The 20,012-nt window shown below is 46.3% G+C and overlaps 1 protein-coding gene across 1 annotated transcript in view; it reads left to right on the top strand.

The window, feature by feature from the left end:
• LOC135515573 (receptor-type tyrosine-protein phosphatase beta-like) overlaps positions 1 to 20,012 on the top strand; it is a 115,272-nt gene that overhangs the window by 28,568 nt on the left and 66,692 nt on the right. Inside the window, 8 exon segments of the mRNA XM_064939194.1 lie at positions 1,608 to 1,871; positions 2,203 to 2,265; positions 2,268 to 2,465; positions 2,760 to 3,023; positions 4,144 to 4,413; positions 6,628 to 6,891; positions 17,734 to 17,817; positions 17,820 to 18,008. Of these exon segments, the coding sequence (XP_064795266.1) occupies positions 1,608 to 1,871; positions 2,203 to 2,265; positions 2,268 to 2,465; positions 2,760 to 3,023; positions 4,144 to 4,413; positions 6,628 to 6,891; positions 17,734 to 17,817; positions 17,820 to 18,008 (1,596 nt within the window).

The raw sequence follows: 20,012 nt of genomic DNA, 5'->3' as shown, positions 1-20,012 counted from the left end.
AGAAAGTCCTTGGTCAGGGATGTGACCAAGAACCCTATGGACAACTATCTCTGCAGCACTCCACCAATCAGGCCTTTATGCTAGTGTGGCCAGACGGAAGCCACTCCTTAGTAAAAGGCACATGACAACCCACTTTGAGCTTGCCAACCGCCACCTAAAGACTCTCAGACCATGAGAAACAAGATTCTCTGGTCTGATGAAACCAATATGGAACTCTTTGGCTTGAATGCCAAGCGTCATATCTGGAGGAAACCTGGCACCATCCCTACGGTGAAGCATGATGGTGACAGCATCATGCTGTGGGGATGTTTTTCAGCAGCAGGGACTGGGAGACGAGTCAAGATTAATGGAAATATGAACGGAGCAAAGTACAGAGAGATCCTTGATGAAAACCTGCTCCAGAGTGCTCAAGACCTCAGATTGGGATGAAGGTTCACCTTCCAACAGGACAACAACCCTAAGACCTCAGATTGGGATGAAGGTTCACCTTCCAACAGGACAACAACCCAAAGCCCTCAGCCAAAACAACGCAGGAGTCTCTGAATGTCCTTGAGTGGCCCAGCCAGAGCCCGGACTTGAATCCGTTCGGACACCTCTAGAGAGACCTGAAAATAGCTATACAGTGATGCTTCTCAGCCAATCTGACAGAGCTTGAGAGGATCTACAGAGAAGAATGGGAGAAACTCCCCAAATACATATGTGCCAAGCTTGTAGCATCATACCCAAGAAGACTCAAGGCTGTAATCGCTGCCAAAGGTGTTAATCCAGTTGTACATTCTTTATAAATGAGCAAAAATGTCTAAAAACTTGCTTTTGCTTTGCCAGCATGGGGGCATTGTGATGTCATTATAGGCTATTGTGATGTCATTATGGGGTATTGTGATGCCATTATCGGGTATTGTGATGTCATTATAGGGTATTGTGATGCCATTATGGGCTATTGTGATGTCATTGTGGGGTATTGTGATGCCATTATGGGGTATTGTGATGTCATTATAGGTTATCGTGATGTCATTATAGGGTATTTTGATGTCATTATAGGGTACCTTTATTTAACCAGGCAAATCAGTTAAGAACAAATTCTTATTTTCAATGACGGCCTAGGAACAGTGGGTTAACTGCCTTGTTCAGGGGCAGAACGACAGATTTGTACCTTGTCAGGGGGTTTGAATTTGCAACCTTCCGGTTACTAGTCCAACGCTCTAACCACTAGGCTACCCTGCCGCCCCGTTATGGGGTATTGTGATGTCATTATGGGGTATTGTGATGTCATTATGGGGTATTGTGATGTCATTATGGGGCATTGTGTGTAGATTGATGAGGGGAAAAAAACTATTCATTCCATTTTAGAATGAGGCTGTAACCTAACAACATGCGAAAAAAGTCAAGGGGTCTGAATACTTTCCCGAATTCACTGTATATATTAACATGGATGAATGTGTTAATATGATTCATTTTCTGGTGATCTAGGAGACAAATTGTTCAAGTGTTAGGGAACATTTTTGGAGAAAACGTGTGTCTCTTAAAATGACAACGGTGTTGTGTTTAATGAAAAACACCCCACATCCTACTTGACCTCTTGACCTGATGACATCTCTTCTACCCAGAACCCTCCAGTGTCCAGAACCCCAACGCCATCCACTCTGCCAGGGACGACTTCCTGAAGGTCTACTGGCGCCATGCGTCCGGAGACCTGGACCGTTACGAGGTGGTCATTAAGTACAACAACACGGTCGTCCAGAACCAGACGGTGGCGCGCTCGCAGAACGACTGTGTGTTCAGCTCCCTGGTCCCCGGGAGGCTTTATACGGTCACTGTCAGCACCTGGAGCGGAGAGTACCAGTCCAGTGTTTCTACTGACGGCAGAACGTGTGAGTCTATTAACTACAGTCTGTGGGTCTGTGTCTGTTGCTACTGCAGTGTTGGTAGAAGTTTTCAGTAAAATGCTGTGCTGCTGAGTTTTCTGTGTGGCCAAGTCCATGGAAAACCAATATAAGAATTTGTAGGTGTGAAATCTAGAATTCGGCGCATGGGGATTGTACCTACGATCACATTCAGTAACATTTTGGCAGCGCAAAGTTAACCTTAAACTAGTGGGCATCATGGGTCAAATTCCCCTCAGCCAACCAAACCATTGAGCCCTTTAGTGTTCTGTGAATAGTTGAAATGTTTAAATAAAGTTGTATTTGACTGTCTCCGTAGTCCCCTCTGCGGTGCGGAGCCTGGCCCTGGGTGACAGTGGTACAGGTGATCTGGTGGTCACATGGTCTCCAGCGCTGGGGACGTTGATCACTACGAGGTACAGATCCTCTTCAACGACACGCGGGTTTACCCGCCCGTAACCCTGGGCAACGAGGCCCGTGACCACCGCCTGGCCTCGCTCACCCCGGGACGCCTGTACAAGATGGTGGTGTCCACCTTCAGTGGACCCAACCAGAGACCTCAGTTCATCGAGGGCAGGACAGGTCAGTGGGGAACAGAGTGGGCAGCTGCCTGGGTTGGTTTTCCAAATAACCTCACATTGTGTTTCATAGCATTTCTGTCACAGTTATTTCAGGACAAACAGCAGAATAACCTTTTGTTATCGCTTCATTCCATAGAACATCATCTAAAGATTTTAAAATAAAAAAACACCACGTTGTTTTTTTGGCCAGTCTTCAACTTATTTTTTTATAAGTGATCCACATTCTGACCCATCTCCATTCTCCTCCCCCCTCCCTTCACTCCTGTCTCTCTGCCTTCTCTCTCAACCCCCCCAGTCCCCAGCCAGGTGAGGAACCTCCATGCCCGGCCAGGGGACCAGGCTGCCAGTCTGAGGGTGTCCTGGACCCCTGGTGATGGAGACGTGGACATGTACACCGTGTCCCTATCCCAGGGAGCACACCTTCTGGAGACCAGACCTGTCCCCAAACACGTCACTGAGCTGGACTTTCAGGGTCTGGTACCAGGACAGCTGTACGGGGTCGAGGTTCAGTCCCTGAGTGGAATACTGGTCAATAATTCAACAACTACTGGACGAACAGGTAAGGAGGAGGGGAATAGGAGAGGGAATAGGAGGAGAATAGGAGAGAGAGGGGAATAGGAGAGGTAATAGGAGGAGAATAGGAGAGAGGGGGAATAGGAGAGGTAATGGGAGGAGAATAGGAGAGAGGGGGAATAGGAGGGGGAATGGGAGGAGAATAGGAGAGGGAATGGGAGGAGAATAGGAGAGAGGGGGGAATAGGAGGGGGAATGGGAGGAGAATAGGAGAGAGGGGGGAATAGGAGAGGGAATGGGAGGAGAATAGGAGAGAGGGGGGAATAGGAGGGGGAATGGGAGGAGAATAGAAGAGGGAATGAGAGGAGAATAGGAGAGGGAATGGGAGGAGAATAGAAGAGGGAATGAGAGGAGAATAGGAGAGGGAATGGGAGGAGAATAGAAGAGGGAATGAGAGGAGAATAGGAGAGGGAATGGGAGGAGAATAGAAGAGGGAATGAGAGGAGAATATGAGAGGGAATGGGAGGAGAATAGGAGCGGGAATGAGAGGAGAATAGGAGAGGGAATGGGAGGAGAATAGAAGAGGGAATGAGAGGAGAATAGGAGAGGGAATGAGAGGAGAATAGGAGAGGGAATGAGAGGAGAATAGGAGAGGGAATGGGAGGAGAATAGGAGCGGGAGGGTGGAGAGGCAGGGAGGGAGGGGACAGCTCAGTCCCTGAGTGGAACACTGGTCAATAACAGCAGTGCTACTGGATGAACAGGTGAATGTTCAGAATAGACCTGTATGATAACACACAGTTTGGACTGGAGCCATTAAGACACACAGGGCTTTGTCTTGAATTATAGCGGAACAACAGTTGTCATTATCATCAACCGTTGTCATTATCATCAACAGTTGTCATTATCATTTGTCGTCTTCATGGAAAAGTCTAACTCTAAAATCATTGGAAACTGATTCTCTTCATAACAAGTTCGGAGATCAAGAATACTGCAATATAACCCTCCCAGCCATGGGGATGTCTAACCTCTCCCTGGACCTGTCCAATCCCCCCCCCACTTTCTTTTAGGTGGTTGTAGAATTTAACGGCTCTCTGTCTGTCTCTTTCTCTTTGTCTCTCTCTCTCTCTCTCTCTCTCTCTCTCTCTCTCTCTCTCTCTCTCTCCAGTCCCCTCCACAGTGACAGCGCTCCAGGCAGACAGTGACCACACCACCCACAGTCTGACAGTGACCTGGGAGACTACAGTGGGAGTGTACGATGGTTACAAGATCCAGCTCCTGGATGATGGACGTGACTTAGTCTCTAATATTTCCATGCCCCAGGGCTCCACCAGGCACCTCTTCGACCAGCTCACCCCTGGGAAGTGGTACCGAGTTCGGGTCGTGTCCGTCAGTGGAGGGATCTACGGCAAGGAGGCCGTGGCTGAGGGACAAACACGTAAGAGGCACCACTTTCCTGTGTCAGAGACAGTCATTATCACTGTGTCAGAGAAAGTCATTATCAATGTGTCAGAGACAGTCATTATCGCTGTATCGGAGGCAGTCATTATCGCTGTGTCAGAGACCGTCATTATCACTGTATCAGAGACAGTCATTATCGCTATATCAGAGACTGTCATTATCACTGTATCAGAGACAGTCATTATCATTGTGTCAGAGACAGTCATTAGCACTGTGTCAGAGACAGTCATTAGCACTGTGTCAGAGACAGTAATTAGCACTGTGTCAGAGACAGTCATTAGCACTGTATCAGAGACAGTCATTATCACTGTCAGAGACCATCATTATCGCTGTATCGGAGACCGTCATTATCACTGTGTCAGAGACAGTCATTATCACTGTATCAGAGACCGTCATTATCACTGTATCAGAGACAGTCATTAGCACTGTGTCAGAGACAGTCATTAGCACTGTGTCAGAGACAGTCATTATCACTGTATCAGAGACAGTCATTATCACTGTATCAGAGACAGTCATTATCGCTGTATCAGAGACAGTCATTATCACTGTCAGAGACAGTCATTAGCACTGTGTCAGAGACAGTCATTATCACTGTATCAGAGACAGTCATTATCGCTGTATCAGAGACAGTCATTAGCACTGTGTCAGAGACAGTCATTATCACTGTCAGAGACAGTCATTAGCACTGTGTCAGAGACAGTCATTATCGCTGTGTCAGAGACAGTCATTATCACTGTGTCAGAGACAGTCATTAGTACTGTGTCAGAGACAGTCATTATCACTGTGTCAGAGACAGTCATTTTCACTGTGTCAGAGACAGTCATTTTCACTGTATCAGAGACCGTCATTATTACTGTGTCAGAGATAGTCATTATCGCTGTGTCAGAGACAGTCATTATCGCTGTATCAGAGACCGTCATTATTACTGTGTCAGAGATAGTCATTATCGCTGTGTCAGAGACAGTCATTATCGCTGTATCAGAGACCGTCATTATTACTGTGTCAGAGATAGTCATTATCGCTATATCAGAGACAGTCATTGTTGCTATGTCGGAGACAGCCATTATCGCTACATCGGAGACAGTCATTATCGCTATATCGGAGACAGTCATAGTTGCTATGTCAGAGACAGCCATTATCGCTACATCGGAGACAGTCATTATCGCTGTATCAGAGACCGTCATTATCGCTGTATCAGAGACAGTCATTATCACTGTATCATAGACGTCATTATCACTGTGTCAGAGACAGTCATTATCGCTGTATCAGAGACAGTCATTATCGCTATATCGGAGACAGTCATTGTTGCTATGTCAGAGACAGCCATTATCGCTACATCGGAGACAGTCATTATCGCTGTGTCAGAGACCGTCATTATCGCTGTATCAGAGGCAGTCATTATCGCTGTATGAGAGATAGTCATTATCGCTATATCAGAGACAGTCATTATCGCTGTATCAGAGACAGCCATTATTACTGTATCAGAGACAGTCATTATTACTGTGTCAGAGACAGTCATTATCGCTGTGTCAGAGACAGTCATTATTACTGTATCAGAGACAGTCATTATTGCTGTATCAGAGACAGTCATTATTACTGTTTAAGAGACAGTTATTATCACTGTGTCAGAGACAGTCATTATCACTGTATCAGAGGTGGTCATTATCACTGTATCAGAGACGGTCATTATCACTGTATTAGAGACAGTCATTATTACTGTGTCAGAGACAGTCATTATTACTGTATCACTGTATCAGGTAATAGCAGAAATAGAAATAAAAGTATCTCTCCCTCTCTCTCTCCTTACCACCCTCCTCCCCCCTCTCTCTCTCTCCCTCTCTTTCTCTCTCCTTACCTCCCTCCTCCCCTCTCTCTCTCCCTCTCTTTCTCTCTCCTTACCTCCCTCCTCCCCCTCTCTCTCTCTCTCCCTCTCTCCCTCTCTCTCTCCTTACCGCCCTCCCCTCTCTCTCTCTTTCTCTCCCCCTCTCTTTCTCTCTCCTTACCTCCCTCCTCCCCCTCTCTCTCTCTCCCTCTCTCCCTCTCTCTCTCTCTCTCTCTCTCTCTCTCCTTACCACCCTCCTCCCTCTCTCTCTCTCTCTCTCCCTCCTTACCGCACTCCCTCCCCTCTCCCTCTCTTTCTCTCTCCTTACCTCCCTCCTCCCCTCTCTCCCTCCCTCTTTCCCTCCCTCAGGTCCAGCTGCAGTCAACGGTCTGACGGTGATGACTGCCAACACCAGCGGTCTGAGTTTCACTTGGCGCCCGTCCGAGGGCTACGTGGACGGTTACGACCTGTTCCTGTATAACGTTGACGAGACGTTGCGTGGCCGTCAGACCGTGGAGGCCGGAACCCAGACGTGCTCCTTCTCTGGTCTGGTCCCAGGGACGCTGTACAAGATGGAGGTGGTGAGCAGGAGCAGAGGCATGAGCAGTGACTCCTCTATCCTCGCACGGACAGGTGAGACGGACACACACGGGAATCATCTGACACACCTGGGTCAAATAATTGAAGTGTGCTTTGTAGTCCAACACCGTCCCAAACTCCAAGCTAAATCAACACCTCAAATTCTGTTTGCGTTGACGTGCATTTCACCCGGGAGTAGTGTATGAATATTAGTATATGTATTTATCAAGGATCCCCATTAGTTCCTGCCAAAGCAGCAGCTACTCTTCCTGGGGTTTATTATGGATCCCCATTTGTTCCTGTCAAGGCAGCAGCTACTCTTCCTGGGGTTTATTATGGATCCCCATTAGTTCCTGTCAAGGCAGCAGCTACTCTTCCTGGGGTTTATTATGGATCCCCATTAGTTCCTGCCAAGGCAGCAGCTACTCTTCCTGGGGTTTAGTAGGGATCCCCATTAGTTCCTGCCAAGGCAGCAGCTACTATTCCTGGGGTCCAGCAAAATGAAGGCAGTTCTATCATTTCTAAAACATTACAAAACATTCAACAGGTTTCACAACACATTGAATGTGTGCCCTCAGGCCCCTACTCTACTACCACATATCTACAACCCAAAATCCATGTGTATGTGTGTGTATAGTGAATATGTCATTGTATGTTTGTATGCACGTGGCTGTGCCTGTGTGTCTCTTCACAGTACCCTCTCTTCCATAAGGTGTATTTTTTATCGGTTTAAAAAATCTAATTTCACTGCTTGCATCAGTTACTTGACGTGGAATAGAGTTCCATGTAGTCATGGCTCTATGTAGTACTGTGGAATAGAGTTCCATGTAGTCATGTCTCTATGTAGTACTGTGGAATAGAGTTCCATGTAGTCATGGCTCTATGTAGTACTGTGGAATAGAGTTCCATGTAGTCATGGCTCTATGTAGCACTGTGGAATAGAGTTCCATGTAGTCATGGCTCTATGTAGTACTGTGGAATAGAGTTCCATGTAGTCATGGCTCAGTGTAGTACTGTGGAATAGAGTTCCATGTTGTCATGGCTCTGTGTAGTACTGTGGAATAGAGTTCCATGTAGTCATGGCTCTATGTAGTACTGTGAAATAGAGTTCCATGTTGTCATGTCTCTATGTAGTACTGTGGAATAGAGTTCCATGTTGTCATGTCTCTATGTAGTACTGTGGAATAGAGTTCCATGTAGTCATGTCTCTATGTAGTACTGTGGAATAGAGTTCCATGTAGTCATGGCTCTATGTAGCACTGTGGAATAGAGTTCCATGTAGTCATGGCTCTGTGTAGTACTGTGGAATAGAGTTCCATGTAGTCATGGCTCTATGTAGTACTGTGGAATAGAGTTCCATGTAGTCATGGCTCTATGTAGTACAGTGGAATAGAGTTCCATGTAGTCATGGCTCTATGTAGTACTGTGGAATAGAGTTCCATGTAGTCATGGCTCTATGTAGTACTGTGCCTATGCCATAGTCTGTTCTGGACTTGGGGACTGTGAAGAGACCTCTGGTGGCATGTCTTGTGGGGAGTCTGAGCTGTGTGCCAGTAGATTAAACAGACCGCTAGGTGCATTCAACATAAAGTCAATCTCTCCTCCACTTTGAGTCAGGAGAGATTTACATGAATATTATTCATTTTAGCTCTCTGTATAGATCCAAGTGCCAGCCGTGCTGCCCTGTTCTGAGCCAATTTCAATTTTCCTAAATCCCTCTTTGTGGTACCTGACCACACAACTGAACAGTAGTCCAGGTGCGATAAAACCAGGGCCTGTTGGACCTGCCTTGTTGATAGTGTTGTTAAGAAGGTAGAAACTAGGACCTGTTGGACCTGCCTTGTTGATAGTGTTGTTAAGAAGGTAGAAACTAGGGCCTGTTGGACCTGCCTTGTTGATAGTTGATAGTGATGTTAAGATAGTGATGTTATTATTGACAGACTTCTTCCCATCTTAGCAAAAATGTGATTTGTTGTATCAATATGTTTTGACCATGACAGTTTTACAGTCCAGGGTTACTCCAAGCAGTTTAGTCTCCTCAACTTGCTCAATTTCCCCATGATTCATTACAATATTTAGTTGGGGTTTAGTGAATGATTTGTCCCAAATACATAGCTTTTAGTTTTTTAAATATTGACTTATTCCTTGCTACCCATTCTGAAACTAACTGCAGCTCTTTGTTAAAAGTTCCAGTCATTTCCGTCACTGTAGTAGCTGAGGTGTATGGTGTTGAGTCATCCGCATACATAGACATAGGCTTTACTCAAAGACAGAGGCATGTCATTAGTAAAGATTTTAAAAAGTAAAGGGCCTAGACAGCTGCCCTGGGGAATTCCTGATATTAAATGGATTTTATTGGAGAGGCTTCCATTAAAGAATACCCTCTGTGTTCTATTAGACTGGTAACTCTTTATCCACAATGTAGCATGGGAAATCCATAACACATATGTTTTTCCATCAGCAGACTACGATCGATAATGTCAAAAGTTGCACTGATGTCTAACAAAACAGCCCCCACAATCTTTTTTATCATCAATTTCTCAGTAAAGTGCTGCGCTTGATGAAATTCCTTCTCTAGAAGTCTGCTGGAAGTCTGTTGTTAATTTGTTTACTGTAAAATAGCTTTTGTATATAAATGATCCTTTATTTACTTTATTGTCAATTCAATCTATAATGTGTCAAACAAATACCTGTTTCTTTTGATGGACATGTGACTTATTCATTTAGTATGTATGAATCGGTTAGTGTATGTGTACGACGGACATGTGACTTGACGGACATGTGACTTATTCATTTAGTATGTATGAATCGGTTAGTGTATGTGTACGATGCTGAAATTCATTCTGAATGTAGGAATGATATAATATAATGTGTGAAACAATACCTGTTTCTTTTGACGGACATGTGACACGATGGACATGTGACTTGATGGACATGTGACTTGATGGACATGTGACATGATGGACATGTGACACAATGGACATGTGACTTTATGGACATGTGACTTGTTGGACATGTGACTTGTTGGACATGTGACTTGTTGGACATGTGACTTGATGGACATGTGACTTGACGGATATGTGACTTGACGGACATGTGACTTGACGGACATGTGACTTGATGGACATGTGACATGATGGACATGTGACTTTATGGACATGTGACTTTATGGACATGTGACTTGTTGGACATGTGACTTGTTGGACATGTGACTTGTTGGACATGTGACTTGATGGACATGTGACTTGATGGACATGTGACTTGACGGACATGTGACTTGACGGACATGTGACTTGACGGACATGTGACTTGACGGACATGTGACTTGACGGACATGTGACTTGTTGGACATGTGACTTGATGGACATGTGAATTGATGGACATGTGACTTGACGGACATGTGACTTAACGGACATGTGACTTGTTGGACATGTGACTTGACGGACATGTGACTTGACGGACATGTGACTTGACGGACATGTGACACGATGGACATGTGACTTGACGGACATGTGACTTGACGGACATGTGACTTGACGGACATGTGACTTGATGGACATGTGACTTGACGGACATGTGACTTGACGGACATGTGACTTGATGGACATGTGACTTGACGGACATGTGACTTGACGGACATGTGACATGATGGACATGTGACTTGACGGACATGTGACATGATGGACATGTGACTTGACGGACATGTGACTTGACGGACATGTGACATGATGGACATGTGACTTGATGGACATGTGACTTGATGGACATGTGACTTGTTGGACATGTGACTTGACTGACATGTGACTTGTTGGACATGTGACTTGACGGACATGTGACTTGACGGACATGTGACTTGACGGACATGTGACTTGATGGACATGTGACATGTGAAATTCATTCTGAATGTAGGAATGATATAATATAATGTGTCCTCCATGACTCCGTGTCGTCCTCATAAAGTATCACCACAGACATCCGGCTGAATGTGAACGCTAATCGCTGTACATTTTTTTTTTATGAGCCAAGGTTTTCTCAACATATATTGTGCCTAACAAGCCAAATGTCTCCCCACTGAGCCAGTGCAAATGACTGTAATGCCTTGGGCTTTTCCCCACTGAGCCAGTGCAAATGACTGTAATGCCTTGGGCTTTTCCCCACTGAGCCAGTGCAAATGACTGTAATGCCTTGGGCTTTTCCCCACTGAGCCAGTAAAAATGACTGTAATGCCTTGGGCTTTTCCCCACTGAGCCAGTGCAAATGACTGTAATGCCTTGGGCTTTTCCCCACTGAGCCAGTGCAAATGACTGTAATGCCTTGGGCTTTTCCCCACTGAGCCAGTGCAAATGACTGTAATGCCTTGGGCTTTTCCCCACTGAGCCAGTAAAAATGACTGTAATGCCTTGGGCTTTTCCCCACTGAGCCAGTGCAAATGACTGTAACGCCTTGGGCTTTTCCCCACTGAGCCAGTGCAAATGACTGTAATGCCTTGGGGCTTTTCCCCACTGAGCCAGTGCAAATGACTGTAACGCCTTGGGGCTTTTCCCCACTCAGCCAGTGCAAATGACTGTAACGCCTTGGGGTTTTCCCCACTGAGCCAGTGCAAATGACTGTAACGCCTTGGGGTTTTTCCCCACTGAGCCAGTGCAAATGACTGTAATGCCTTGGGCTTTTCCCCACTGAGCCAGTGCAAATGACTGTAATGCCTTGGGCTTTTCCCCACTGAGCCAGTGCAAATGACTGTAATGCCTTGGGCTTTTCCCCACTGAGCCAGTGCAAATGACTGTAATGCCTTGGGGCTTTTCCCCACTGAGCCAGTGCAAATGACTGTAACGCCTTGGGCTTTTCCCCACTGAGCCAGTGCAAATGACTGTAACGCCTTGGGCTTTTCCCCACTGAGCCAGTGCAAATGACTGTAATGCCTTGGGGCTTTTCCCCACTGAGCCAGTGCAAATGACTGTAACGCCTTGGGGCTTTTCCCCACTCAGCCAGTGCAAATGACTGTAACGCCTTGGGGTTTTCCCCACTGAGCTAGTGCAAATGACTGTAACGCCTTGGGGTTTTTCCCCACTGAGCCAGTGCAAATGACTGTAACGCCTTGGTGCTTTTCCCCACTGAGCCAGTGCAAATGACTGTAATGCCTTGGGGCTTTTCCCCACTGAGCCAGTGCAAATGACTGTAACGCCTTGGGCTTTTCCCCACTGAGCCAGTGCAAATGACTGTAACGCCTTGGGCTTTTCCCCACTGAGCCAGTGCAAATGACTGTAATGCCTTGGGGCTTTTCCCCACTGAGCCAGTGCAAATGACTGTAACGCCTTGGGGCTTTTCCCCACTCAGCCAGTGCAAATGACTGTAACGCCTTGGGGTTTTCCCCACTGAGCTAGTGCAAATGACTGTAACGCCTTGGGGTTTTTCCCCACTGAGCCAGTGCAAATGACTGTAACGCCTTGGTGCTTTTCCCCACTCAGCCAGTGCAAATGACTGTAACTCCTTGGGGTTTTCCCCACTGAGCCAGTGCAAATGACTGTAACGCCTTGGGGTTTTTCCCCACTGAGCCAGTGCAAATGACTGTAATGCCTTTGGGTTTTCCCCACTGAGCCAGTGCAAATGACTGTAATGCCTTGGGGCTTTTCCCCACTGAGCCAGTGCAAATGACTGTAACGCCTTGGGGCTTTTCCCCACTGAGCCAGTGCAAATGACTGTAACGCCTTGGGGCTTTTCCCCACTGAGCCAGTGCAAATGACTGTAACGCCTTGGGGTTTTCCCCACTGAGCCAGTGCAAATGACTGTAACGCCTTGGGCTTTTCCCCACTGAGCCAGTGCAAATGACTGTAATGCCTTGGGCTTTTCCCCACTGAGCCAGTGCAAATGACTGTAATGCCTTGGGCTTTTCCCCACTGAGCCAGTAAAAATGACTGTAATGCCTTGGGCTTTTCCCCACTGAGCCAGTGCAAATGACTGTAATGCCTTGGGCTTTTCCCCACTGAGCCAGTGCAAATGACTGTAATGCCTTGGGGCTTTTCCCCACTGAGCCAGTGCAAATGACTGTAACGCCTTGGGCTTTTCCCCACTGAGCCAGTGCAAATGACTGTAACGCCTTGGTCTTTTCCCCACTGAGCCAGTGCAAATGACTGTAATGCCTTGGGGCTTTTCCCCACTGAGCCAGTGCAAATGACTGTAACGCCTTGGGGCTTTTCCCCACTCAGCCAGTGCAAATGACTGTAACGCCTTGGGGTTTTCCCCACTGAGCTAGTGCAAATGACTGTAACGCCTTGGGGTTTTTCCCCACTGAGCCAGTGCAAATGACTGTAACGCCTTGGTGCTTTTCCCCACTCAGCCAGTGCAAATGACTGTAACTCCTTGGGGTTTTCCCCACTGAGCCAGTGCAAATGACTGTAACGCCTTGGGGTTTTTCCCCACTGAGCCAGTGCAAATGACTGTAATGCCTTTGGGTTTTTCCCCACTGAGCCAGTGCAAATGACTGTAATGCCTTGGGGCTTTTCCCCACTGAGCCAGTGCAAATGACTGTAACGCCTTGGGGCTTTTCCCCACTGAGCCAGTGCAAATGACTGTAACGCCTTGGGGCTTTTCCCCACTGAGCCAGTGCAAATGACTGTAACGCCTTGGGGTTTTCCCCACTGAGCCAGTGCAAATGACTGTAACGCCTTGGGGTTTTCCCCACTGAGCCAGTGCAAATGACTGTAACGCCTTGGGGTTTTTCCCCACTGAGCCAGTGCAAATGACTGTAATGCCTTGGGGTTTTTCCCCACTGAGCCAGTGCAAATGACTGTAACGCCTTGGGGTTTTCCCCACTGAGCCAGTGCAAATGACTGTAACGCCTTGGGGTTTCCCCCACTGAGCCAGTGCAAATGACTGTAACGCCTTGGGCTTTTCCCCACTGAGCCAGTGCAAATGACTGTAACGCCTTGGGCTTTTCCCCACTGAACCAGTGCAAATGACTGTAACGCCTTGGGGTTTTCCCCACTGAGCCAGTGCAAATGACTGTAACTGTTATGAACTTGAGTGAAGACCCAAAAGCGGTTTTAACAGAAACAGAGTTCTTTTAATGAAAAAACAGGAATGGCATAGATCCTCTTCCGACGTTGTCAATGGAACAAAAGATAGTTAGTAGAGTGCAGGATGCACCTGCCAGGCAGACTCCGACAGGATAGGACTAGGTGGAAGCAAACGAGACGATAGCTTGCTTCTGGCATGAGAAACACAAACGAGAATCTGACACCGAAAGTAGCAGGAACAGAGAGAGAAATAGAGACCTAATCAGAGGGAAAAAAGGGAACAGGTGGGGAAAGGGTGAATGAGCTAGTTAGAGGAGATGAGGAACAGCTGGAGAAGGAGAGAAAGAGAAGGTAACCTAATAAGACCAGCAGAGAGAGACAGAGTGAAGAGAAAGGACAGGAACAGACATAATAAGACATGACAGTAACGCCTTGGGGTTTTCCCCACTGAGCCAGTGGTTTATTTTAATGTGTCTCTGGTGTTATTGTTATTTCCATCAGGACTGTGACACAAAAAAAGACTTGGCGTTGAGCAGAATCAACAACCTCTGCATCATTTAGATGCTTTGTGAGGAGGTGTTGAAGTCCACAGTCTGGTCCCGAAGCCACTCCTGCGTTGTCTTGGCTGTGTGCTTAGGGTCGTTGTCCTGTTGGAAGTTAAACCTTCGCCTCAGTCTGAGGTCCTGAGCGCCCTGGAGCAGGTTTTCATCAAGGATCTCTCTGTACTTTGCTCCCTTCATCTTTCCCTCAATCCTGACTAGTCTTCCAGTCCCTGCTGCTGAAAAACATCCCCACAGCATGATGCTGCCACCACCATGCTTCACTGTAGGGATGGTTCCAGGTTTCCTCCAGACATGATGCTACCACCACCATGCTTCACTGTAGGGATGGTTCCAGGTTTCCTCCAGACATGATGCTACCACCACCATGCTTCACCGTAGGGATGGTTCCAGGTTTCCTCCAGACGTGGCGCTTGGCATTCAGGCCAAAGTGTTCAATCTTGGTTTCATCAGCCTGAGAGACTTGTTTCTCGTGGTCTTTAGGTGCCTTTTGGCAAACTCCAAGCAGGCTGTCATGTGTCTTTTACTGATGAGCGGCTTCCGTCTGACCACTTTACCCTGAAGGCCTGCAGAGATGGTTGCTCTTCTGGAAGTTTCTCCTAACTCCACAGAGGAACTCTGGAGCTCTGTGAGAGTGACCTTCGGTTTCTTGGTCACCTCCACTTCCTGGACAATTTCTTCCACCTCATGGCTTGGTTTTTGCTCTGACATGCACTGTCAACTGTGGGACCTTATATAGACAGGTGTGTGCCTTTCCAAATCAAGTTGTAGAAACATCTCAAGGATGATCGATGGAAACAAGATGCACCTGATCTCAATTTAGAGTCTCAAAGAAAAAGGGTCTGAATACTTACATAAATAAGGTATTTCTGTTGATTTATTTTTTATAAATTTGCAAAAATGTCTAAAAACCTGTTTTCGCTTTGTCATTATGGTGTGTTGTGTGTAGATTGATGAGGATCATTTTTATTTAATTCATATTAGAACAAGGCTGTAACGTAACAAAATGTGGAAAAAGGTCAAGGGGCCTGAATACTTTCCGAATGCGCTGTATGTACCAGATGACAGGTACCAGCGCCCTGGCATTAGACCCAAGAGAGAACAGGAGCCATGTCCCAGTGAGACACGGGGTCCTGCTGTAGATAGAAACAGAAAAGGTACCAGCGGCCTGGCATTAGACCCAAGATTGAACAGGAGCCATGTCCCAGTGAGACACGGGGTCCTGCTGTAGATAGAAACAGAAAAGGTACCAGCGCCCTGGCATTACACCCAAGAGAGAACAGGAGCCATGTCCCAGTGAGACACGGGGTCCTGCTGTAGATAGAAACAGAAAAGGTACCAGCGGCCTGGCATTAGACCCAAGAGAGAACAGGAGCCATGTCCCAGTGAGACATGGGGTCCTGCTGTAGATAGAAACAGAAAAGGTACCAGCGGCCTGGCATTAGACCCAAGAGAGAACAGGAGCCATGTCCCAGTGAGACACGGGGTCCTGCTGTAGATAGAAACAGAAAAGTCCGAGTGTTTTTGGCTAAAACACGGGAGTAAATCGTCAGTGGAAACTCGCCACTAGTCAGTTGGTTGCATTTGTTCATTTCTTATTGCAGAGTTGATGTGTGGTAGCTCTTTGTTGGGCCTGAGACTGTTATTAAAACTCTGATGTGAATATTCCCATACTGCTCTGTAGAAGGGGCTCATTTATCAATGTACTGTGTTGATGGATGTAATGCAGTTTATGGTCTTTGAGGTGGGAGACAGTCTGCGGAAATCACTGCCTTAATGTCATTACATTCCCTGCTTGGTTATCTTTTTGTTTTGTCAACGATGTGAATGTCAAAATGACTTTTCTCCCAATGGGATTTTATATGTGAATGACTGTGACTTTTACACAGCCTCTTGTCTGACCTCTGAGCTCACTTCTTCATTCATCTCGACAACCCAGAAGTAAAAACTCACGTAATTTGTCCAGATGCCATTTGTGTCACGTAGTCGACCCAGGAGAGATTAGAACGTCATTGGTCTGACAGACATTTGAGTGATTAAACATGATGAAGAACTTCTCTCATCAGATGAATGTTAATGTCCAGGTGGATGTCTACACACCAGATACACAACCCTGTTCAGAATCTCTGCCTTTCCTCTTGATAATACAACAGAGCATGAACTAACGCTATCACCCTGTTCTCTCTCTTCCCCCCCAAACCCCTGTTCTCTCTCTTCTCCCCCAAACCCCTGTTCTCTCTCTTCCCCCCCAAAACCCTGTTCTCTCTCTTCTCCCCCAAACCCCTGTTCTCTCTCTTCTCCCCCAAACCCCTGTTCTCTCTCTTCCCCCCCAAAACCCTGCTCTCTCTCTTCCCCCCCAAAACCCTGTTCTCTCTCTTCCCCCCAAACCCCTGTTCTCTCTCTTCTCCCCAAAACCCTGTTCTCTCTCTTCTCCCCCAAACCCCTGTTCTCTCTCTTCCCCCCAAACCCCTGTTCTCTCTCTTCTCCCCCAAACCCCTGTTCTCTCTCTTCCCCCCCAAACCCCTGTTCTCTCTCTTCTCCCCCAAACCCCTGTTCTCTCTCTTCTCCCCCAAACCCCTGTTCTCTCTCTTCCCACACAAACCCCTGTTCTCTCTCTTCTCCCCCAAAACCCTGTTCTCTCTCCCCCCAAAACCCTGTTCTCTCTCTCCCCCCAAAACCCTGTTCTCTCTCTTCTCCCCAAATCCCTGTTCTCTCTCTTCTCCCCCAAACCCCTGTTCTCTCTCTTCTCCCCCAAACCCCTGTTCTCTCTCTTCTCGCCCAAACCCCTGTTCTCTCTCTTCTCCCCCAAACCCCTGTTCTCTCTCTTCTCCCCCTAACCCCTGTTCTCTCTCTTCCCCCCCAAAACCCTGTTCTCTCTCTTCTCCCCCAAAACCCTGTTCTCTCTCCTCTACCCCAAAACCCTGTTCTCTCTCTTCACCCCCAAACCCCTGTTCTCTCTCTTCTCCCCCAAACCCCTGTTCTCTCTCTTCCCACCCAAAACCCTGTTCTCTCTCTTCCCACCCAAAACCCTGTTCTCTCTCTTCCCCCCCAAACCCTGTTCTCTCTCTTCTCCCCCAAACCCCTGTTCTCTCTCTTCTCCCCCAAAACCCTGTTCTCTCTCTTCCCCCCCAAACCCCTGTTCTCTCTCTTCTCCCCCAAACCCCTGTTCTCTCTCTTCTCCCCCAACCCCCTTTTCTCTCTCTCCTCCCCCAACCCCTTTTCTCTCTCTTCTCCCCATCCCCTTAACCATCCCCCCAAACATCTATTCTTCTCTCTTCCATCCCTCACCCCCAAATAACCCTCTCTACCCTCTTCTCCCCCAGTCCCAGCCCCAGTGCGCTCTCTCCACGTCCAGGGTGGGAAGCGTACTGACCGTCTCTCCATCAGCTGGCTGCCTGGGGCAGGGAGTGGAGTGGGTACCAAGTGGTCCTGTACGGTGGCCTGGAGGGCTCAACCACTACCCTGGCAGCCCAGGAGCTGGGCGTGGAGCAGAGAGAACACCTGTTCCAGGGACTGGTAGCTGGCCGTGTGTACCGGGCTGAGGTGGTCACACACAGTGGAGAGCTGACTAATGCTGTGTCTGCACAGGGAAGGACGGGTCAGTACACAACCCTCTGTCTCTCTGTCTGAAACTCATATTCATTTACAATGATCCAATGATGCCAGGGATGATAGTTGTTATACAATGTATCCATTCTACTTAACAACTATATTGACTAGTACTACCTTAGTTAGAGAATACTCTGCACTCTGGGTCCATGTATCCATTCTACTTAACAACTATATTGACTAGTACTACCTTAGAGAATACTCTGCACTCTGGGTCTATGTATCCATTCTACTTAACAACTATATTGACTAGTACTACCTTAGAGAATACTCTGCACTCTGGGTCCATGTATCCATTCTACTTAACAACTATATTGACTAGTACTACCTTAGAGAATACTCTGCACTCTGGGTCCATGTATCCATTCTACTTAATAACTATATTGACTAGTACTACCTTAGTTAGAGAATACTCTGCACTCTGGGTCTATGTATCCATTCTACTTAATAACTATATTGACTAGTACTACCTTAGTTAGAGAATACTCTGCACTCTGGGTCCATGTATCCATTCTACTTAACAACTATATTGACTAGTACTACCTTAGTTAGAGAATACTCTGCACTCTGGGTCCATGTATCCATTCTACTTAATAACTATATTGACTAGTACTACCTTAGAGAATACTCTGCACTCTGGGTCTATGTATCCATTCTACTTAATAACTATATTGACTAGTACTACCTTAGAGAATACTCTGCACTCTGGGTCCATGTATCCATTCTACTTAATAACTATATTGACTAGTACTACCTTAGAGAATACTCTGCACTCTGGGTTCATGTATCCATTCTACTTAACAACTATATTGACTAGTACTACCTTAGTTAGAGAATACTCTGCACTCTGGGTCTATGTATCCATTCTACTTAACAACTATATTGACTAGTACTACCTTAGAGAATACTCTGCACTCTGGGTCCATGTATCCATTCTACTTAACAACTATATTGACTAGTACTACCTTAGAGAATACTCTGCACTCTGGGTTCATGTATCCATTCTACTTAACAACTATATTGACTAGTACTACCTTAGAGAATACTCTGCACTCTGGGTCTATGTATCCATTCTACTTAATAACTATATTGACTAGTACTACCTTAGAGAATACTCTGCACTCTGGGTCTATGTATCCATTCTACTTAATAACTATATTGACTAGTACTACCTTAGAGAATACTCTGCACTCTGGGTCTATGTATCCATTCTACTTAACAACTATATTGACTAGTACTACCTTAGAGAATACTCTGCACTCTGGGTCTATGTATCCATTCTACTTAACAACTATATTGACTAGTACTACCTTAGAGAATACTCTGCACTCTGGGTCTATGTATCCATTCTACTTAACAACTATATTGACTAGTACTACCTTAGAGAATACTCTGCACTCTGGGTCCATGTATCCATTCTACTTAATAACTATATTGACTAGTACTACCTTAGAGAATACTCTGCACTCTGGGTCTATGTATCCATTCTACTTAACAACTATATTGACTAGTACTACCTTAGAGAATACTCTGCACTCTGGGTCTATGTATCCATTCTACTTAATAACTATATTGACTAGTACTACCTTAGAGAATACTCTGCACTCTGGGTCTATGTATCCATTCTACTTAACAACTATATTGACTAGTACTACCTTAGTTAGAGAATACTCTGCACTCTGGGTCTATGTATCCATTCTACTTAATAACTATATTGACTAGTACTACCTTAGAGAATACTCTGCACTCTGGGTCCATGTATCCATTCTACTTAACAACTATATTGACTAGTACTACCTTAGAGAATACTCTGCACTCTGGGTCCATGTATCCATTCTACTTAATAACTATATTGACTAGTACTACCTTAGTTAGAGAATACTCTTGCACTCTGGGTCTATGTATCCATTCTACTTAATAACTATATTGACTAGTACTACCTTAGAGAATACTCTTGCACTCTGGGTCTATGTATCCATTCTACTTAATAACT

This window comes from Oncorhynchus masou, chromosome 27 (assembly GCF_036934945.1).
Source record: "Oncorhynchus masou masou isolate Uvic2021 chromosome 27, UVic_Omas_1.1, whole genome shotgun sequence".
NCBI classification, from domain to species: domain Eukaryota; kingdom Metazoa; phylum Chordata; class Actinopteri; order Salmoniformes; family Salmonidae; genus Oncorhynchus; species Oncorhynchus masou.
This window is presented reverse-complemented; position numbering and strand designations above follow the sequence as displayed.